This window comes from Pangasianodon hypophthalmus, chromosome 3, assembly GCF_027358585.1.
Source record: "Pangasianodon hypophthalmus isolate fPanHyp1 chromosome 3, fPanHyp1.pri, whole genome shotgun sequence".
Classification (NCBI taxonomy): Eukaryota; Metazoa; Chordata; class Actinopteri; order Siluriformes; family Pangasiidae; genus Pangasianodon; species Pangasianodon hypophthalmus.
In genome coordinates this window covers 31,750,277-31,774,111 of record NC_069712.1, presented here as the reverse complement: position 1 = coordinate 31,774,111, position 23,835 = coordinate 31,750,277, and the positions used below count along the sequence as shown (strand labels likewise).

The window sequence follows — 23,835 nt, the reverse complement described above, 5'->3', positions numbered from 1 at the left end:
TTTTGTTTATTTTCTTGCTAGGCAACCAAGTATGCTTTATTAGTAGACTATAGGGTTCCCGACGGAGTTTTTTTCCCCCCCATGTGGGAAGTGTGTTGGTGCACAATAAGCACAAATACTAAATCTCATTTCCACACAATGATAAGCATCAATCATTTAGACTGATTCACACAGACAGCTCAAGGATGTCTTTTTTTTCTCTTGGAGAAGCTTTGGAAAAGAACCTGGAAGATTTGGCAACTTTAATTCAGATCATTCAAAGATTTTATATTTATTATTGTGTTCTTATAATGATCTTAATGAGTGACGCATTGTTGTGTTAACAGATTTTGAACCAAACTGTAATCCTGTTAATTGGAATTAGCCATCCAGGACAGCCACTGTTTTGGAAAAATCCTGTTTTAAGTGCAGGGTAAAGGTTTACACTGGACTATTTTTCCCTTTATGCTTTATTTATTGAATCATTAATGCAAATACAAAAGTGTGACCACTTTTTTAGAATTTTTCCAACTTCTCAAGCATTAAGCCTGCACTATACATCATGAACTGCATTAAGACAAAAACCTCTTATACTCGACTCACCAGTTTTACCTTTTTTTTTTTTCTTTTTTTTCTTCTGTAGAGTCGTACAAAGCATATTTTTAAGCTAATTCACACAAGAGCAATCCAAAATCAGAACTGAAATTCCAGGTTTATTAGCAGCAGGCTAATCTCTCACTTTTCCTCTACTTACTGACCCACTGGCAGACTTACAAGTTGAGTCTTTGGTAAAAATCATGGCATGGAAGTAGCATACCAAAAAGAAAACCAACAATCTTTCCATCACAATGTTTCATACACAGGGACATACCGATATGCATTAGGTTTCTTGAGAGCTTTACCGCCTCAGATGAGGTGTCAAAGCATATATTAAGAGTGTTATACAATGCCATTATCTGGATCTCTGTCAGTTTAGTGCTTCAAATATACCTGTTTGTTCCACTATGCACCCGAAAACACTGGAAAACCCTGGGGGTAGAGATGTCAGGACTGTCAGCATGGTGTGAGAATTCTGATAGTTCCTCAACCTCACCTAAATCACCTCTCTCTACTGAATTTAGTTGGTTCTCTTTCCCCAAAATGTAAACAAACTAGTAACCTAGCCTTCGCAGTCCCGATGCACATCTCTAGTCTTAACCAGATGCCTTGTGAACCTTTGTGGTGCCTCCTATTCATATCTGTATAGAACACATTATCTGTTCATTCTGAATGATGTATTCATATTCAGGTACATCACTACTGTATATGTAATTATGCAGGAAAGCATGAGAGTCAGTAGGAAAGAAATGAGCCGTTAGGTTAACACAGTTCCCGTTGCTCCAAAGATCCTGCGTTGTCGATATCACACACATCCATAACCATAATCGGGTCTTTCCCTCAAGGCCAACATGGCAAGAGCACAAAAGACTAACACTACACTCCAGTGGTGGCTAACGTCAAGCCATGGCTCAACGACACTGGGCTAATTGGCTTATAAGACCATCAATCAACCCACTCAAGCTTCAGACCTCAGTGCCTCTTAGCGGGTTTAATGAATGTCACTGTTACTCGGCTTTCTTTCCATTATACGCCAACTCCGGTGTCACATCGCGGCACGGGACCTGAATGACCTGCTGGAAAACTGGCTCATGAAATGTCACGAGGATACCTAGCTATCAGTGCTCTGAGTGATGGGTTACAAATTGGATGACCGAAACTCAGTAATAGCTGCCAGCTATTGGTATTTTCCTCTCACCATATGACCATAACTAGGATGAAGAGGTTTCTGAAAATGAAAGGGAAGAAGATGAAGAAGGTAAACATGGCTTTCATGGCGATATGCTGGTCTGCATGACCTATCAACCGTGCCAATACTTTATCCTCCTATACACTTCATCTTTCACAGAGGTACAATGTACATACAGTTTAAATACATTCCCTTTTTTCCTACTGTTGGTTTTAGTTCTTACAATTCTATCTATGAACTGAAAGACAAAAACCATCTAAGAAAACTCAGTTATACTCAAAAATCCCCTTCATAGATCACGCTCTAACCATATCACCTGCAATACGGGCAGAAATATCCTTCTCCATCATGAAACAATATATATTATAATAACATCCAGGAGCCTGCTGAAATAAATCTTAGCACATAGCATGTTTCCTTTATGTGGCTGGTGATGGAGCTCTGCAGTTGAGGCTCAGTAACACTAATGTGGGCTTTTCTGTTATTCAAGCCAAGCTTTGAGACCCCGTGCTGGTTACACAATGACAGCTGGGACTGAAATAGGGTTACGGTTACATTATAGAGCGGCTCAGCATCTGTGCTAGCAAGAGCCAGGTTTTTATATGCAGAGTGGACTGCAAGAAAATCAAACGACCTCCGAGACGGAATTGGAGGTTTTTTACGTTTCAGCTGTTTAACTGCACAATTGTGTTGCCAATGCTCTTTTGTGTTATTAGTATAGATAGATAGATAGATAGATAGAGTACTTTATTAATAAAATATTGCCAAAGTTTTTTTTTTCTTATGTTGTTCTGTAAGAAAGCTTTACTATTAATACTGCCCTTTGTGTGAGCCAATGTTGCGCAAGAAATACGCGCTCTAAGTCGAAGGTTAGAATCTTGCACGACTGAGACACACCTCTGTTTTAGGTAAACTCCACCCCATGTGCGTAACCGTCGTACAACTCTGATTGCAACTGATTGCAAATGTCATGCAACTGATGTGCAGAATTTCTGTATTAAATCCTCACGATGCGAGCGAAACTCCAATCTCAAATAAATCTGAGTGTAGAGAGGTGCTGTGTTGCCTCATATGCTGCTTTGTGTTCCTGGAGGCATGCTATTTCATCCCACTGTACACAGTACATGCTGGATGACTATAAAAAAAAAGGAATGTTCTGTGAATTTTTATTTTCATGCATGCTAACAAAAGCCTGACACTTAAATGCCAACTGAAGGCAGTAAAATTCAGCTTCTGTTCAATCCCCCATCACGGAATAAATAAACCAATCCCTCCTAAAAAAGGCGCAAGGTTAAAAAGCACTCCTCTCTCCAGTCGTTCTCCAACAGCTTCTTTTGTTCTGTCTTCCAACCGTAGCAAAGCCGCACTGTTCTGCAGAGACATCCACAGCTCTGTCATTGATGTAGGACTAAAGCTGAAACGAGCTCTTTAAGAGCTAGACGAGCAGAAATGTATGCAGCTTGACTTCCAATTCGGAAAGTCTAAACCTCCACCTGTGCTGCACAACCTGATTTGCCTCGGGCACCTTGAGCTTGACTTCCTGCGCAGAAGCTTTATAAATTGTACCTGAATGGAAAATGCATGTCTCTAGAGCTAAAACACACATTTGGGGTGTCAAAAAAACACAATAAAAGACATTTTGCTAACTTACTGTCATTTCTCTCTGACGTACATTCTGCCTAGGCAATGCTGTAGGAGTTAAATAATCATTTCTGGCTGTTAGGGGATGAATTAAAATGTTTACTGCACTCAGCCTTCATAACCCATTTATAAGCCATGCAGAAACACTTTTTATGATACGGTGCTGGAGAATTTATGAAGTTTTTCAGTCAAAACTTACAAGGTGATCTAAGACGTTTATGTGTTTTATATATAAAAGTGAGAAGAGCTATTTGTAGATATAGTGTTCAAACTAAAATGTATATATTTTATGTTTTATTTATATTAATTTCTCTTTTTAACAGCATAATCTCTATACAAGTCCCTGTGTAAGTTGTTACTATAGAAATTATGACGTATTTTAATGAGCGCATTAATATAAACCTGTGATTTGCAGCTGCACTACTGTCAAAGCTGCTGTTATAGGAAATGAATCAGATTTGATAATTCAACAATTCTGTGGTATAACGCTTTATAATGGCCTTATTAATGCTAAATTTAATTTGCGAACTTTCTTCTGACTTACATGCGTCGTAGATAAGTGATGTTTTACAGTAGTAGGTACAGTATGCATTTCTTTATAATAGATTTTAATGCAAATGTATAACCGTAATTTTAAAGCTAGGGTCCTCTATGGAGGAGATAAATACGTTTCCCGAGATGTAAGATGGTGGACGCTTAATAGAGGCTGTTTTAAATGAATGAAATTTAATGAATGTGCTGTTAGTAAGGTGCAAGATGGGCAAGTGCGACGATTTAACACAGTTACAGAAGCAATGGTCTCTAAAGTCATACTACATAAAATATTTAATATCATTTTGCAAGTTTTGACCATAAACCCTGCAGGACATCTTTAGAAGAGATTTAAGCAATGCTTGTAAATGTGTTATTAAAGCACAATATTGATACCTTTTAAATTACCAGATATTTAATACTATGCACATGGAAATGTCCATGCATGGACATCGAAATTTAACTCTTTGCTTTCCAAATTAAAGATAATATGATGCTTAACAAAGAATGTATTCATCTGGACCAAAAAAAAAAATGCTCATTTGTTCCAGAGATAGTTTGACCAAAAATTAATTTATTATGAATCAAATTTATTATGAATTCCATTTTCAAATATGTTTCTCCCAATTTTATCATATGTTCCTTGTTTTCCCATTTTGCAAAAACGAATGGTCTCAACATGCACAGACCCTGCTTCTGTGCAAAACTGAGGGACGAAAAAAAAAAAAATACCATTCCAAGTCGTATTCAAGAATCACACAAGATCTCAACATAATCATCAACATCTTTGGCACATTCATTGATGGTAATATCCTTTAACTCTTTCACAGGTGTTCACTTTTCCATTGAACTGCACGGTGAGTATTACAGCCTTTCGATGAAATAGGCGCATTTTCTAAATTGCGACAGAATGTGAAAAGGATGACTCAAAAGCATTTAATTCCCACAGGTACATCCAGAGAAAAGCTTTGTAGACAGTTCAGTAAGCATGGATAATGGATGCTTTAGAGGGTGCTCATAGCTAGATGGCCCAGAAATATGGACTGAGTCACTGGTGATTTACAAGAACTGGAAAACAGAGCCGGGTTTGCAGTGTAAATATTGTGTTTTGTTAGATATTTTGTATTACTTTCCTAACTCTACTGGAGAATATCAATATGATGACAGCTTCAAAAGCTGCATTCATCTCAATACAATGAGACAACAAAGCATATTGGAGTTTCATTGATCTGTTGTTCGTGGATTCATATTGTGAAACTTCAATATTTTTATATATGTGTTTTTGTAACCTTGCTTCATGAAAGGTTGCTCAAAGCAACCTGGAACGAGGAGAACAACAAACTCGTCGCCCAAAGTTGGACACAACAATGTACAATTTGTTACTGTACTTACATCTGGGTTTTAAGTATCTTGAGGTGAATCTACATCACTACATAATCATCTATCTGTAACGTCATAAGGCAACTTTTTTAGCATCAGATCGCTAAATTCCTAAAAAATTTTGTGAAAGAGATGTGATAGCAGGAATGAGACCTAATACCCATCACTGTAATTCATCTATGGACGCTTCATATTTTTCATATCACAGCAGTTTGTATCGTGACAGCAAGCTATTACCATCCAAATCAAATTAATATTGCAGTATCTAACATTTTGTTGGTTAGTCTTAGCTAATGTTTTCCTGCTTGGTTCCTTGGTGAAAGGGGAAACTGATTTAATCTTCAGTAACTAAAAATCATTCATTAGTTAGGTGATCATTCAAGCTCCAATGTGCTGCCCAGTCCGGTGTTTAGAAACCTCAGAAATCTTACTGATAAGGTTTAAAAAGTGATATGTAAAGATATGGTAATATATGGTGAGCTAGTTAGCTAGTTAAGTGCATTAATACAGATTATAGGAAACAAATGAGATGACTTTATTTACACTTTGTTTCTAATCTTGTTTGTGACCTTGACAAAAAGTCAGTGGCAAACACTTTGGCTATGAGCTGTCACATTCTCTTCATGCATCTCAATTAAAAACATTATTTGAGTCTTATTATTTCCTCTCAACCTGTTTAACTGTCATGTGACGTATAGTTTGTGTTGATTTTCCACAAAACCATGAGTTCTTGATTCTGACTGGTTAAAATCACTCTACTGTTGCTGCGCCTTGGCCAGTGTGTGTAGTGCAGCAGGTGGGCGGTGTTGGAACGACTAGCTTGTTTTTTTTTTTTTTTTGACATTTGGGTATTAGGAGGTTGCATCATGTATTTTACTGGGAATTTATTCAACATCTTCAGCTTCGCAGGAGCCTTAATATAAGACTGAAAGAGCAGTGTTCCCCCAGTTTGATCCCATTTTATTGCAGAGTTTAGTGGATTTCCTTGCTCTAACGCACCTGAATCAACGTATCAGCTCATTAACAAGCCACTAATGAGGTTAAAATGGGTACTTTAGAAAAGGCAAAGCACCACATTGTCTAATGTAGCAGAACTAAGGGACCAGGTTTCAAAAAAAAAATAAAAAAAATAAGGCAATGAATCTCAGTGCTCTGATCTGAATCTGGCTAGGCCATTGCTGAACCGCCATCAGCTCTAATAAATTGTCAGTAGCCTATCAGCAAAATGAGTTACGGAGAAGAAAGAGTACTCTATAAGGCATGTCATGTCAAAAATGCATTACAATTTTGCAAGGAGTCTTGATCTTATCATTCTCTCTATGATCCTAACAAAATAAGGATTAATGGAAGTCTCCAGAGAATATTAAATCTCTATAAATGCAATAAAGTAAATAAAGTAAATAGCCATCCTTGTTTGATGGCCTGCCAGTTAGTCACAGTGATTTAAGACCAGTTTAAATGCCTGAGAAGAAAAAGAAACAGTGTTTAAAGAATATCAGAGCAGGTCAGGAGGAAAATAAATGGCTTTTTTATATGCTGACCTTGGAGATGGAAGACATCATGAGACCAGAGGCAGCATGAGCTGAATGCACTTTATGTCACCTCTCACATAATGATACCAAATGGAGCGTTCGAGTAATTGTGTGCAATTTTATTTATTCAATTGTAATTTTATTTATTTATTTGTTTGTTTATTTATTTATACCAATTGCAGCATTTGAGTCGAAACAACCCAGTTTATTTATATAATTCTAATTTATTTAATTTACATGTATTTATTTAATTTCTAATTAAAGCAAATTTAATTACTTAAAAAATTAAACACTTTAAAAATTTAAATTTAATTACTTAACTAACTAGTTTAAATTAAAATAACAATAAATTAAAATGAAATAAAATGAAATATAAAATTCAGTTACTTTTAATGGTTGATTTTATGTATGATATTTTCCCATTAATTTCATATTATAAAGATATTCATTCTAAATAACATTTGTCCCCAGTCATATTACTATTATATTAATGTAATTGATTTATTCATTGTTTTATTCCTGTAAATTTTTCATTTATTCATTTATCCTGGCCCCTGCAGTGATGGATCCTGGGCTTGCTCAGCTCAAAGCAGGAATGCATCCCAGACGGGACGCCAGATCATCTCAGGACATACCACACACACATTTCACATCTAGAGGTAATGTAGAGTAACCAGTCCACCTTCCCACTCAGAGGAAACCCAGGAGTGTATGGAGAGAACATGTCAAACTCAGCACACGCCTTAATCTCACGTCTGAACCTGGAGCTGTAACACGGTTCCTATATATAGAACATATCCGCTTGATGCTAAACATCATTCAAAACCTGAGCAAAGAATCCATAATCCATGTTCCTCTTTTTATGTGACTGGGAACATGATTTAATGACAGGATGTCCAAATTAAAATTGGGACCATGTTGTTGTCCAGTTGTTGGATTTTCCCTCAGGCCAGGAATAAACTTGCTTCAGAAATTAAAGTGTATCGATTTCCAAAAAACATAACACAGAGACACTCTTGGATTGCTGCAGTGTAGTGAGAGACGACTGGATACACACTAACTCCAGGATCAGTACCACAACATATATTACGCAGAGATTACACGCTTAAATGTTGCATGTTGCACGACATGGTTTGTGAACACACTGTATCACAAATCTCTAACACACATTTTAAAACCTGAGATCAGTACAAGCTGCATGGGTGAATACGCAGCTGTGAAGCACACGAAAGCTAATCAGCTAGCTAGCTACCTCATCGAGACATACACATACAGCGTCCATTCCTTCCTAGCAACAAACCATGTGAGTGTTAGACAGTGTTTTCCAACAATATTTCCTGCCTTTCTGCTAAGAAAGTAAACATATTGATCCAAACTACGATAAGCTTTAACCATTGCTTTGGTGTAAACACATTAATTATCAACAAGATAATGATACATGATTATATGCAGTATATACATTATAAAGTTTGTTTACATTCTTGTTCAAAGGATCTGGTAATGAGGTTCGATCATGTATTATTAATTTTTGTGTGCATCTTGTCATTTGCTTTTCAGGAGACTTAAAAAGTACAAGCTTTGAGAGCTTTACATTTAAAAATGGTGCTTTTGGAATGGACATGCAAAGTCACTTTATTGCTGTTTACCTCAGTGAAATGGTCCATAGTGTGCATGACAGGGATGTAACCAAATTTCAAGGAGTTCCAAATGAACATGAATACACTGATACGAGTAGCTGGTGCACTATTAGGTGTTTTTTTTTTTTTTTTGCTAGAAAGCTTTGAGTCAAAACAACCCGGGGACAAGGACAGCTTGTGGAAGTTCATAGGGTTGCCAGGTAACAGAAATCCCCCTCATCTACAACTCAGCACAGACTAGGCCATAACGTTCTCAATATTTTACAGTGGCCCCGAATTGCAATATAATCCAAAAAACAAACCAAAAATGCAAGAGAGTTTTGTTATTTGTTGTTGTTTTTTTTATTTGCTGTTGCATTTTTGGTTTGTTAAAATGTTTTGCGCTTTAGGGCCACCGTAGTATTTGCCTGGGAAACAAGTTAACAATGACACACATTTCTGATTTGCAGTATCCTGACAGTATTTTGACTTACATTACTTACTTGGCTTAGTTTACAGGCACATATTAGCCTAGGTAGCCTGAGATGGCAGTTGTGCCTGAACTATCCCTTTAGACCTTCACCTTGCTTCCGGATCTCTTTAATAGGAACTTTGCTCAGGGATTTAATTAGCAGCAGGAGTCTGAAGAGGACGAACTGCCTTCCAGAAACAGTCTAATAAACAGAACGTGTAGAACAACTCTGCCAATTACTACTGTTCAAACAAGTACTCGTGTTCCCCTTTTCTCCTCAAAGAGTCATTGAGTGTGACAATTTACTTATTCATCACTATGTTCCTGGGGTAACGAACAAGACATCCGCTCAAGCGAAACCACAGGACTTTGACCTTTGCTTGAAAAGTTGTTATTTCAACAAGCGCCAATGTTTTGTTAAATGGGTTAACTGAACATTCAGTGAATATATCTACCTCCGATGTGCGCCTGTGGTTTCTAGACATGGGCGTTGGGGGTGGGGAAGCACCAAGGCAACGTGTCGCTAATGAACTTCTGTAAAGTGCCACTTTTAATTAGCAGGGAAGGGACCTCAGACAGTTCTCGGGCTATGATGGAACCGTCATTGTTAGCATGACTAAGCACTTGAAGCAAGAAGCAAGTCCCAGAGAGATGAAGAAAATAATATGGTGGGGAAAAAAGAGAAAGAGAAAGAGAGAGAATGGAACCAACTGACTGAGCGCTCCAAAAGGATCATTCTTTTGGCAAATTGAATACAGTATTCCCATCAGTTTAAAGCCACCGAGCCAGAACTTCACTTTATTTCTCCAATTTCCTACCTGCAGTGCTTGTGAGGGCCACTTAAAGTCTCGATGACAAAACACTCGCCATCGTTGAGGCAATAGGCCAAGTCCTTCTCCTGACACGGCTTGAAATGCTCCGATTTCAAGGGAGGGAGGGTCGGGGCCGCTGCAAGACAAACACAAGAAAAAATTTAAAAAATTAAAAAAAAAAAACTAAAAAAAACAGGTGGTTGGCAAACTTTATGACGTAATCAAGTAAATGTAAAGTAGGCAAGGATGCAGTAGGCAAAAGACAAAGACAACACAAGTGACTGCGTGCCATTTGTGTCTCTGTGATATTTAATATACAAATATGTATGTGGGGGGAAAAAGGCATTTTAAACACAAATGAAGTGTTCTATACATCAACCCATGTGCATATTTCAGATAAATAATTTAAAACATTCATAAAACCTATTCCAGGTTTTCCAGAACTACAATTTACATTGAAATATAATCCTTAAAATGCTATTTTTTTAAAAAACTATTTTTTTAATGTAAATATGTGAATCCATTTACATCTAATCCTTTTCCATGAGTCAATGAAAACCTCAATTTTTGTTATTTCACTCAACCCTGTTCACATTCACCCCTATGAAATACTTGGAAGTCACATGATCAACAGGAAATTGCATCATCTAATTTTCCTGAAGGTCAACCCCGTTATCCAAATTATTAATTTAAAAAAGAAAGAAATTTAAGGAGATTATTAGAATGGCATTATGCCATTAGCGTACATGCTAATTAACCACATTTTACTAATTCTTGGCAAAAAAAAAAAAATCATCTCTTTTTCTTAGATTAAGTATTAAAAGATAATTATAATTTTAAGAGTTATAAGGGCTAAATGGAAGACCAAACTTGGACTCACCCAAACAAATTTAATGTCTTACTTTTTTTTTTTTAATATATATATATATATATCATGACTAACAAAATGTCCAAAAAAGTGAATGTGTCATGTTTTCAACCTCTTCTGTAACAACTGAGCAGCTTTTGCATCCTCTGAGTTGTAATGTTTCATTTCAAGCTTGAAATTGTATTATTGTTCCTGATAAAATGAAAAAAAAAAGTGTGGGGGGGGGGGGTACATACATTTGCATCGGGTGTATCTGGCAAGCAACTGGTACATCCATTAAAATTCCATTATATTGTGCTCTGCTGCAATTGTTTATCCCACTTTCACAATATTGCATCATAGGAGTTGATTATATTTGTCAGTATAATTGAATATTATATTATTTGAGAAATTCAGTATAATTTAATTAATAAGTAAATCCTATTATTCTTCACTGACAGATGGTGTTCGTGCCAACTGATAGTAGTAGAGAAGAATATTTACCAATTTGTTATAAAACAAAAGTTAATTACTAGGAGATAAAAAAAGAACACTAAAATATTAACATCTTAAATATTTGGAAAATGACAGAATATTCAGATTGATTGCAATTTCATACACACTTCACTCATCTTAATGATGAGTATCATTTTTATTCATACCTGGACATCATTCATCTTCAATGCAACAAAAGTGCTTTAGTTAGAGAATCTGTGATTCCGGAGTCTAATCCCGGGAATACTGGAGTGACATGGGAATACACACTAGATGGGACGCCAGTCTATCACATGGCACCAGATACACATTCACATTATAATCACATGGCACCAGATACACATTCACATTGGGGTAATTTGTCACAGCCAATCCAGCTACTGGCATGCCTTTGGGAGGTCGGAGGAAACAGGAGAACGCAGAGAGTATCTCACATGGACACGAGAGAACACGAGAACTCCACACACACAGCAACCCTAGATCAGGATTGAACTGAGGACTCGGGAGCTGTGAGATGGCAATGCTATAAGCAACACAAAACACACAATCTGAAACCTGTTTGAAGGGTAAAACACCACAGCAGACACCACTTCTAATCTGTTTTTATACCTTCACACTAACAACTTTAATCCTTCTCCATCAGTCAGCAAGGTAGCCACTATTAGCCTGGACGGAAGCAACACTGTAATACAGTGTGTATAATGTTAACACAGCCCGGTGTTTGCTTTGCTGCTGATCCGTGACTGTGAGAAGATGGATGGAGGAGAGGGACAATCGCTCTCTCTGGCCTAATGAGATTAATACAGGAAGCAGTCCACTATTTGGGAATAAGACTCCATCATGATGAATAGGACACGCTCCTGCGTTCGCAAGAGCCTGCATAATATCAGAACGTTGCTATTTTTTTTACTTTCCTATCGACATGCAGTGCTAGGCCCGTCAGCATGCTGACCATAAAACATGACTGATGAAATTCTGCGTGTGCTTAAACATATCAAGTAGCTACACTTCAAACCCTACCAGTGTGTCAGTACATCAGTAGGGTGTATGTGCATTAACAAAAAAATGTGTATACTGTATATATATTTTAAAAAACATATATGTAAGGAATAAAAGAAGAGGCGGGAGGCATGCTGTTATAGGAAAATAATCAGTGACAGGGTTGTGTGATGAAGAGGAGTCACTGTCACAGCATGTTTAAAAGTGTTTTATTCCTCTTTTACCACAGAAATCTGCCAATAACTGCTTTTTTTGTATTTATGAAGGACATGCCATATTTTCTTACTTATTGTTTTTGTATAGTTGAGACAATAAACAGTTGTTCCCTCACCGGCATTCCTGTTTTTCTCTCTTCTGAAGTTAATAAGGCAAAAAAAACCCCAAAAAACTGTGTGTCATGTTACGGAGAAACCACAAAGCGCACACTCCTCTGTCCTGAAAACTTTCCCATATCAGTTACAAAGCGTTAACTGTTACAAAGCGCTGACACTGGAGCAATACTGTTACATACAATTAATCAATGCCTTCTGACTATTCAGACTCAAGCATTCATCCTTTTTCTCTATGCTACCATTTATAGCTTGCTGAGACACATGTAGGAGGCCACTTGCATGTCTTTCCATTAGGGAAGACGCCTCCTGGGTGGACACTGGATGACGAGGTTCCAGTGTCTGCGCTCCCAAGATGAGTGCTGTCCCCTTCTGAAGGCAGCTGTATTCTAAATGTCTGAATATTGGAAAATTTGAAAGGAAGATCACATGCAATCCAGCGAGTCAGTTGACCGGACAAGAGCGTAGATAAAAGTCTGAAACATGATGTACTTCCACTGAGGAATATCAGGACAGTATGACAAACCTAGATGCATTGTAAGGTGGTTATCGTGATTTGAAAATAAATAATATCTGCACATTCCTAACCTTCATATTGTTCACATTGTACAAGATGCTTGTTGCCACACACTGCGCACCAGACATAAAGAATGTATATTAAGATATGAAGCTTGAGTTTATTGCTTATGAAGGCCAATAAATTCTCACTAAGCTCTCATTTATAAACGCAACACAACACCCATATTACACAATGCAATTGATCTTCGTCCTCTGAAAAGGCAGTTAAGACATCGCTAGCCCTGAGCTGTGTCATGGATCTTGGCTTGCGTGACAGTCCTTCCATCTTTCCTGATTGCTGTAGGCGGAGGAAGGGAAGTGGTGGAGAGATGGAAGGATGGGATTCCCTTGAGCTCTTTTCCAGTGCTGTCCTTCAGAATCAGCATTCCTCCTGGTTCCTAGCGGCATAGCCGGTAGACAAGGTCAGCGGGTATCAATCAGCACTGGAGCGGCAGTAAAGATGACACCAGGAGAGAATGGAGAATGTGGAAGGACGAGGACACGCTCATGGACAGGATTTATGGCACTTGAATATTCTTGGGAACGTCTAATAATTCTATTTAAGTACTTCAAGAGCAGCTCTTTGAGAACTTAGGATGAAACTTAAACTTCATGCTAAGTATGCACAGTTGGGTAGTGGGAGGACAGATACATGCCAGTGTTCTTCTTTCAGTGATCCACGTCTTAGAGTTTGAGTTCACTTACTAATCACATGACACGCCTTCTTATAAATATAAAGACCAAGACCAGACATTACAATGACAAAGAATGTGAAAGGCCTTATTTGTTAATATCCACGGTGATGTTAATATACATGTTAATGTCAGTCTACCCTGAGTTTGGAGCCCATGAATCATGCAGGGGCCACACCTAATTCCACTTGTTTGAATTAGTATGTTATGTCTGGTTCCTTTTTAATTTGCAGGTAAGTTTGAAAACTCTGTGATGTAGACGGCTAAAAAGACGGCCTGTTATCATTTCACTCCTTTGGGATGGAACCCCTCCCAAACTGACATCTCTGTTCCTTGGAGAACGAGACTGCTTAGCCATTTTGTCATTGCACACAAAATGTTCACAGCTGTTGTGGTTCTCCAAAGTTCATGTAAAAATTACTAAGTTTCCCACAAAAGGTTGGCATGGCCTAGTTAACTTTGTTTTGTCTCAGTCCAATAAATGTCAGCCTGATGCAACAAATATCCGCCTGCATATTGCTTCCCCTCTGTATTAATAACTTTTTAATGAAATATTGTGTTCAGTCTAGCACGATATAACCATTAATCCATGTCAACAACTATGTGATTTCAGAAACTACGTAAATTCCTTGTTTCTTGCATTTAACTTCAGACACATAGCCAGATTTCTGTGGCATTCTTTTGGGTGTGTAATTGACAGCCATTTGTGATAACTTTGGTATATTGCAACAATCTCCTCCTGTCAGGTTCCATATCTGAAAAGGTCTGTTCTTTCTGGGAAGAGTAATAAATTTTCCTCACTGAAGCCCATAACTGAGTGTCTGTAGGGTTTTGGTTAACACTGTCAGACAAAACATAAAGCCAGTTACAAAGATTTTGGAACTGTGATGTCTGGAATTTGTATTTAATAATGTCTGGGAAAATGTAGGATTGCTGTTTTAGGGAACATTAGGAAAAATGTGTCATTGCATGTTCTAAAAAACTGCCTAAAAGCTTTTGCTTTACCAATAATCTCTCACTTTCTCCCTCTTTTTTAAAAGGTCATTGGCAATTTACTGCCTGAAAAGGAAGTACTGATTTCATCTTTTAGCTTCACTGACCACTCATTGTCAGTAACCTTTTCATCAAATAGATTACTGGCCCTGAGGGTTGTTTGTGACAAGAGAACTCCTTTGAATCCCAGTAGCTAAGACTGCATTGCTTTCTTGACAGAAAAAGCTCCAACCAGTAACTGGGCAAAGCTAGAAATCCTGGTCAGTGTTGCCAACTTAGCGACTTTGTAGCAAGAGTTGGTGACTTCTTAGACCTCTTTAGTGAGTTTCTTTCTAGTGACAAAGCAACTAGTGTAGCAACACTTTGAGCAAATATTGACTGTCCTTCACTGGATATGGCTCTCCAGCTCTAATCACAGCTGCTGGGTAAACGAATTGAGAGAACATTTTCACTTTACTTGTGTGAGCCAATGTTTCCCAATGTTACAGATCACCATTGTTCCCAATGACCAATCACCTATCACCATTGTTCCCAATGACTAATCACCAATCATCCTTGTTCCCAATGACCAATCACCCATCACCATTGTTCCCAATGACCAATCACCAATCATCGTTGTTCCCAATGACCAATCACTGATCACCATTGAACACCAGTGATCACCCACACACTTCTTTGTTTTTTATTTTAAACTCTCTTCTTGGCGATATTTAGTAATAAAAGCAAGTTATTCCATATATAAATGTTTCCTTCATATCTATTTCCAGAGTACTCACTACCACTGCCTCTTTTTGTCTGTGTTCTTGACACATCTATTATTTTTTATTCTGATAAAACTCTATTCTATTCTATGTGTCTGGAGAATATTTTCCTTCTCCATGTAACACAGTGTGACACAAATGATCATTCTGATTTAGTAAATATACAAATTAATATTCAAATGACATCATCTGGCAAATTTTAGCTACTTGTTGAGCATACATCAGCTACTATCCCCTGAAAATTTGGCAACACTATCCCCCATCATTTAGGGCTTTCCTGTTATGACACTTCTAACTATTACAATGCCCCTCTAACTTTAGCTGTTCATCCAAGCTAGAGGCTGTCTTCAGAGAGCCACTGTGGAAGGACATAACTGTCACTCCAACTAGAATTTGCAATTGTGAGACCATGTTTCATCATTTCAGACTTAACCAAGCATTCGACTTTTCAATGTAACTTTTGGGATTTTGAGCCTGTGTACCACAGAACCAATCCCATAGATTGCCGGCTGTGACTCGTTCAGCTCTGAAACAAACTAGAGAGGTAAAAAAAAAAAAAAAAAGGCATACACACTCAACACAACAACCAAAAGGGCAGAAAGTAAAGCCTTTAAAGCCAACCCAATCTTGCAGAATTACCATGCTCTCTCCTCAGGGAGCCACTCATAGCCGGGTGATGGAAGTGAGAGGCTGATAGAAGTGAGAGTACAGGGAAGGGGGGGTACAGTGCTATTTTCCCCCAGTGAAATAATAAAAATGAGCAATTTAATAAAGATGGTAGCTCCTCCTCTCTCTCCTTGACTGCACACCAACATATCCACACCATCAAGATATTAAGATCAGCCCCCACTGATATTGGTTCAAGTGCTGAGTGCCTGGCCCCAGGAGAGCCAACATGGATGGAGTCCTGTGTGTGTTCCAGAGTGTGTGTGTAGGCCCTGAGCAGAGCACACTCCCTCAGCATTACCTTCTATTGCATTCAACGGCCATCGTGCAGAGAAATAAAGGTGGTCGATAAGGAAGCATGCAGGCAAGAGTTGCTACACTCTAGGCTCACAGTATCCAGTTGGTATGTTCTGTACCAAGCCTCTGAGGGGATGGTGTAGCTCATGCAGAGGTGCAAAATTGTCCTTCCATTTTTATGGATTTTTTTTCCCCCACAATGGTACAAGAAACAGTCAGCAGTACTTCCTTCACCAACCAAACAAAAGCATTTGTTATTTCCAAGATACAGTCTGTCCAAGCGTGAAAGAGTGACCCTTAATAAATACTGTATTTCGGCCAATCTGAAGTTGCAATTTGGCTAAATCATCAGATGACAGCACTGTTGCTCCAACTGACAAATACATTTAAACATTGGCCTCATACAGTAACTGACCTTTATTTTACTACCTGGAGTAATCACTGGATTGTAGATTCATTCCAATAGTAGTCTCAGCCTTAGATGCCCCATGAGCCATGGGCTTTGTACAATTTTCTGGCTACCAGTGAGATTTTAGGAGTACGATACAGTCACTGGATTAAAAAACACTCATTTTGTAATTGTTTTAAAAATATATATATATTTTAAATCAGTTAAAGGTGTGGGTAAAGGTAATCGCATAGTGTCATGTGAGTCAAGTTGCGTCTTTCTGTGGAAGTAGACAGTTCTTCCCTGCTGAAAAATCCAGCTTGGTCTGTAAGAAAATAAATAAATGAGAAAATTCCCAACCATTTATTAATTACCAGCTGGCAAATGGTCTACCAGATTGATTAGCTTGAACTTTGTTTTGGCAGCTGGTCAGATCACGCTGGATTTTTCAGCAGGACTGGCCATGTTTACATTCACAAAACGTACCAGAATCTATATCTCTAGCGGATGCTCAAGTTTAGCTCGCAGAATATTCCAACAGTAAAACCTTTGGTAGAAACGTTTTCTTCATTCCTCTGCATTATTTGCTTTCTCCTGGTCAGGGCAGTGATGGATCTGGAGCCTGTCCAAAGAACACTCAGAGCAAGTGATTGCAGGTAAGTGAAGGTCAAAGCCATAATGATTTAGAAATTGATGAATGATGAATGATTGTGAATGTGATGTGACTTTGGTTAAAATGCTGCAGGATAACTGGTCCACTTAACATGGGCCACCTGTCAGGAATCCATCCGACCACTCTGTGTTTGGCTTCAACGGTGAGGGCATCATGTGCTTTTGTGCAGATCTTTAGTTTTTACATTTTTAGTCACTCTTGATTTTCCCTTGTGTACTTGTTCTGAGTCTTTGTTCGTTAATTGTCTTTTTTAACACTTTGTAGCTGTTTAATCATTGGACAATTATGGATTACCCTCTTGTTTATCTGAATGATAGTTTCTGCATTCCCAAATTAAGACAGCACAACACTTCTATCCTTCAGCCCTTCCAAATTGCACATTTTTCCAAAAACAACATTGTGATAATTAGGTAAGTATGAATATTTAACATGTATTAACAGATCGAAAAATATGCAGCGTCTCTGAACCTGGATGTGAAATTCAACCATGTCCAGGTTTTTGTTCATTCTATTCCAATTCTTTTCAAATACTGAAATAGTTTTTTCCCCTTCTACCATTTCCAGTCATAAAATTGCACAGTCCTGTTCTTCTTTCTCCTTTCATATCTCCTTTTTCCCTTTAGATGCATAACATCCTGTCATGAAATGGGAGATGAGACAAGAAGCTAGTTTCCAGTTGGCAGAGCTTATAAGAAAACATGCTTTGGAGACAGAGAATTCTGCCATGCCATATTAATAAGCATGGTAACATTTGCTACATAAAACCCAGCCTTGTAAATTATATCTTTCTTTTGTGTCAGATACTCTATAAAGGGCATTACTGTATTTCCTGCTGGTGCCGAAGTCCCTCCCAACCTTCAAGACATTTTTTTCTTCCTATTCTTCTGGGAAACCTGTTCCTCTGGAGTTCCATGAAATTACAATCCAAATGTCACCTCGTTCAGAACATGTGTGTGTGTGTGTGTGTGTGTGTGTGTATGTGATGTGCCGAAAGAGATAAGGACTGCAGAAACGTGTTAATATTTGAATAATTTGAATGAGGGAGGAGTTCAGGCTTCTAATCATAATGGCTTCAGCGTGCAGTGGGTGTGGAGTGACAATGGATTCTACAAAGGCTGCTGATGCTGCTGCATTGCAGATGTGATGTGAGTGGCAGAGACATGTGACAAAGAGTACACACACATACATACTCACACAGAGACACTATACACACCAGCCTTTCATACACACCACTACTATCCTCTGAGTATTTGCCCAAGAGAACTTTTTGTGGTGCAGTAGAATCTAAAAAAAAAAAACACTGTGACATGTCCATTTGATGCGCTACCACCATTTTTCAAATAGTCCAATGGAAAACAATTTTGTCTAGTTGACCAATAATTAAAAAAAAAAAAAAAAAAAAAACATAGCCAGCTCGTCAGCAAAGAATGTGCCAAACCGCACAAATTACATTTCCAGAATCAGCGCTTTATAGTCTACAATGTTAACAACAAAATTAAGTCAATCAATACAATAAATATGCAAAATAATAAACATCTGTATCATACTACACTGTTTAAGGATGTACCAAATAAAATGTCCACATGTCCACAGGACAAACTGGCAGACGCGGCTCAGCTGAAATCATTGATTCTGGACCTGAGAGCGCGCAGCATGGGGGCTCATGTCCAACAACAGAACCATCCTTATAGCTCAATGAGAGGTGTTCCTCTGATAGAGAATGCTACGTCTACCGCAGTGTCTCAGAGGTTTTTCCGCCATGTTCGACTCCTGCCTCTGTAGTGTCCGAAAACATTTCTGTATCACCCTGTGTGATCTGTCAAGTTCTGCTGATCTGACTCTTAACTAGTCGAAATGAATTAGACAGTGATGTGTGATGTGATTCATTCACACAGTGCTGGTCGTGACATATTTCACTATGCCACAATACAGGAGTTTTATTTAAATTGTATTTAGCTTTAAAGCACAACAAAAATAACCGTGGGAGTAATCCCTTTGGGAGTTTCTTTTCATAGAAGCTGATTCCATTAAAGGTAATAATGCCATGTAACAGTCCCAAATAGATTTTTTACAGCACAAATAGTAAAGTTTTACTGTTTTTAGTGAAAGAGACAAAAGCTGCTACATCATCCTAATGCTATCTCATCTCAGTACTTGATCATTGTGTTGTCCTACATCAAGAAGTCCAACACACTGCTCTCAAGCAAGGCACGGTTTATCAGGGACTATATCTGTGATCTTCACAGTGTGTGTTTGTGTTGGACTGATTGATCTGTTGTACCTGATCCAAGTCTCAGGAGTTCTGTTCTCCTCAGCAGGAAGAACCCGATGCAGTGGCAGCTGATCTTATCGGGAAGATAGCAAGATTACCTTAAGCTTCTAAAAAGATTTTAAAAAATGAAAGGAAAAAAAATACCACTGGCATCTTAAAGGTTCTATTTAGAACCCTACAGCAGTGTGTTTCCCCATCAGAAAGGATTTCTAGTAGGAACCTTTTTATATACTCACTTACAGTGTAGTAGATTCTCCAAGAGATGGAAGTTCTGTCATGCTAACCGTCAAGCCAATAAAACTTTCAGAACACGCTCACACAGTCACTAACCTTCAAGAACACATCGTAGGGAATGAAAGGGAAAATTGTTCAGTCTCAAAACACACAACTGGAGACAGATCTACAAAAGCATTTAGTCTTGATCTAAGAGTCTGAGGAAGGTATAGAACACTGTAGGCAAGGGAAGTCCTTCACAGAGTCCTTTACCTTACAGACAAGGGCAAGCAAACCGTATTTTCCATATTAATGGTTGGATTTTCTTTCTTTCTTTATCTCTTTCTTTCTGAATATTACTTTCTGTTGCAGCACTGATACAGAGAGGAATATCCTTTGAAGGTGTTTTGTAGAACAGCGTAGAATCTTTTAAAGAAGCTAAGAACTGCTAATTATCCAAGGAAACAGAAATCTTTCTTTCTTTGTGAATATTACCTTCTATTCCAGCCTCAACTGGTGACCTCTTAAAGGTTCTAGGTAGAACCATACAACAGTGTGTTTCCATAGAACCCTCTTAGGAAGCAAAGAACCCTTAATTACCCAAAAAACCCTTTTGCGTGTGTGTTCCTTCCTTCCTCCCTCCCTCTTCTGTTGCAGCACTAATAAAAAGAACACAATTCTAGGGGTCTGTGTAGAACCCTACAACAGTGTTTCCCTATCAGAACGGATTCCCAGTAGAACCCTTTCAGGAATCTAAGAACCCTTAGTTATTCAATGAACCATTAAAGAAGCTGTGAAGAACCCTCTTTTCTAAGAGTGCACCATCATCTTTCTTTCTTTCTTTCTTTCTTTCTTTCTTTCTTTCTTTCTTTGCTAACATCACCTTCTCTTCCAGCCCAAACCGGTGATCTCTTAACAGCTCGATGTAGAACTATACAACAGTGTGTCCCTATCAGGAAGGATTCTTTCTTAAAAAAGGTAGAACCCTTTTAAGGAGCTAAGAACCGTTAAGTACCCAGAGAAAGAACTCAAAGCAGGAAGCTTTTTAAGAACCTAAGAAGCCCCTAATTATCCAAAGACTCATTAAAGAAGCCTTGAAGAACCCTCCTTTTCAAAATGTGCTTTATCTATCTAGCTGTCTGTCTGTCCGTCTGTCTGTCTGACCGTCTGTTCGTCCGTCTGTCCGTCTGTGCTTACATTAGCTTCTATTCCAGCTTACATTGGTGACTTCTTAAAGGTTCTGTGTAGGACCCTAGATACATAATTATCCATCCAACCAACCACTTTCTTTCTTTCTTTCTTTCTTTCTTTCTTTCTTTCTTTAATTCAGGTAATTGCACTGTTTCCCTTTAAAATTGATTTGTGACTCATCGTTTCCCTCTGAATTTTCTCCCAACAATGTTCTGACACTTCTTACTCGTGTACCACGTTCTGAGTTCCCTAATTAATCTGAAGAGGAAGATATTGCTTTTGGGACACATTCAATTGTCTGCTCATGGCCACCTCAACCCAGGCTTCTGATAATGCATAAATAAATTTGGGAAAGATAGAAGAGAGCGGGAGAGTGCCAGAGAGAGCGAGAGAGAGGTGAAATTTCCTCCCTCCCTCTCATTTTCACTCTTGCTCAAAATAGGTTTCACGAGGACAGGGAGCACTTCATTTTCAATTTAGGGAAGGGAAAGAAGATAGGGTGTGTTCTGATTAAGTGGAAGAGAAGAGGAAAAGGTGTTGAAATTTCGTGCCAGCTTTATTACATGCCGAGTCAGTACAGCTCCAAAGGAAATGATTTATTCCCTAATTGCTAGCCGTATATGATGTAGAACTGTGGGAAAAAGTGCAGATAAAAATGACCGTGGAGAATAAACACTAACGTTACGTTCTGTTGCAGCGCTGATTAAACGAACGCTATTCCAAACAGCCTAGTGACCTCTGAAAGCTCTGAAGCTAAGAACATTTTGGTGCTCATAACCTTTCCTAGTACTTTATCCAAGAATATCTAAGAAAACTTGATTCACTGACTATTTTTAACACAACACTGTTGAATTCTCGATTCTGATTGGTCAAAAGGTGTTGATTAACTTTACACAGGGACTGGTATGGATGACACTCCATATAAACTGATTTAAAAAACATGTAATTGTCCATATGGTGAATAGAATATATGGAAGGAGTCTCCAGTGTCAGAGTATTTGTGTTTTTTTGTGGCTACTTTGTGGTTCTAACCTGAGAAGTTACATTTTATTTGTCTTAGTAACTTAATATCATTTTCTTAGTAAAAGACGGAAAAGAGAGGCTGGTGAGGGAACGACTGTTTATAACTGTTAGAATGTAAGTGAAAACAGGAGTTTACTTGTTTTTTGGATGGTCCACAACAATAATTGTAACTATAAATGGATAAAAAAGTATTAAGTTAATTTGCTGTGTGGAATAAAACACAGCAGGACGTGCTGTTATTGGAAAATAATCAACTTCCGGGTGGTAACAGTAACGCCAATTCACATTGGGCTACTCCATCGTTGATTATTTTCTTATACCAGCACACCCTGAATGGTGTCACTCCTTATTTATTTACTCTTTGAAAGAAAATGCTAAAACTGAATAGAGCTGATGATAAAGCTATGGTTTCTCCTACTTATTTCTTTTAAATTGTAAACTCTAAAAATAAGAAAAGATGATAATTAAGGTGGCTCACTTTTTTTTTTTTTTGAGCAATTTACCGTCCATGAAATGTGGGACATTTCTGACATTCTCTCAGTGAAGTTCTGACATTCTTTCACATGTGGTCAAGACTAGAAAGTTTTCTAATTAACCTTAAGAGGAAGATATAACTTTCTGGGACAAGTCCAATTGTCTGCTCATGGCTGCCTCGACCCTGACATGTGATAATGATAAGGGCATGTGAAATTAGGGGGGGGGGGGGGGGGGGGGGTAAAAAGCTAACCTTGCTTCTTCAATTGCACAAAAATAGGTTCCACAATGATGGCGAGCACTTCACTTTTGATTTCGGGAAAGGAAATAAGATAAGGCACGTTGTGATTAAGTGGAACCTAAGATGACTTGAAAGCTAGGTTCATGCCAAGGACAGCAGGAGGAAGGAGACGGACTCTGCTGTTTCAAATTCAAATGATTTAGCTCATCTTTTCCTCAAAGGAAAACAGGCTGAGGAACATCAGACAGGACGGGCGAGCAACATGAAACACTTTATTTGATGTTTCAACATAAAAGGACATGCGTCCTCTAAATATAGGACTACGACTTGTAGCCTTATGTACAATTCACGCAAGCGTGAACAACATATAGTCGTGGTGAGAAAAGAATTTCTAGTGCACAAGGTAACTAGTATGGAAAGGTAGGAATGGATTGCTAAGGGGTGGGGCTTGTAGCTGTAGCCTTTCTCATGATCTAATTCAGATGAAATCTGAAGAAACTTGGCAGAATTTATGTATCAGATCCTGACAGGCTTCTTTGATTCATCCCTCCTGCTTGGAGATTTCTGCACTTCTGACTTACTTTCCACTGCCATGGATAGAATTCCACATGGATCCCCTAAAGATCTGCATTTCCCCGAATATCAACCTCTAAGAAGATCTGTACTTTCTAAGAACTGCTGCTGCAATCGTAAAGACTATGGATGCATCAATACCTTTCTTCCCCCCCAGACTACAGAATACATTTGGAACTCTTTTGGTACTTGTCAACACTGATACTGTTACCAAAATGTGTAACCTACTTAATCAGAGATGTCAGATTTTATTTCATATTTATGTATTCATGAAGTTAAGCTACTAGACGTATTCTTTATAATGTTTGCGAGTTTATTTTAAATGTGAATTTATTTTACATTAGTTACCTGGGATAGAGTATGGTTGCAATGGAGAGCGGGTTTTGTTCTACTTCGGAAAA

The 23,835-nt window shown here is 38.2% G+C and overlaps 1 protein-coding gene across 1 annotated transcript in view; it reads right to left on the bottom strand.

The window, feature by feature from the left end:
- Positions 1-23,835, bottom strand: part of LOC113541899 (pro-neuregulin-3, membrane-bound isoform) — a 323,359-nt gene that overhangs the window by 98,081 nt on the left and 201,443 nt on the right. The window contains exon 2 of the mRNA XM_026939082.3: positions 9,756-9,885. Coding sequence (XP_026794883.3) covers positions 9,756-9,885 — 130 coding nt within the window. The remainder of the gene's footprint in view (positions 1-9,755; positions 9,886-23,835) is intronic.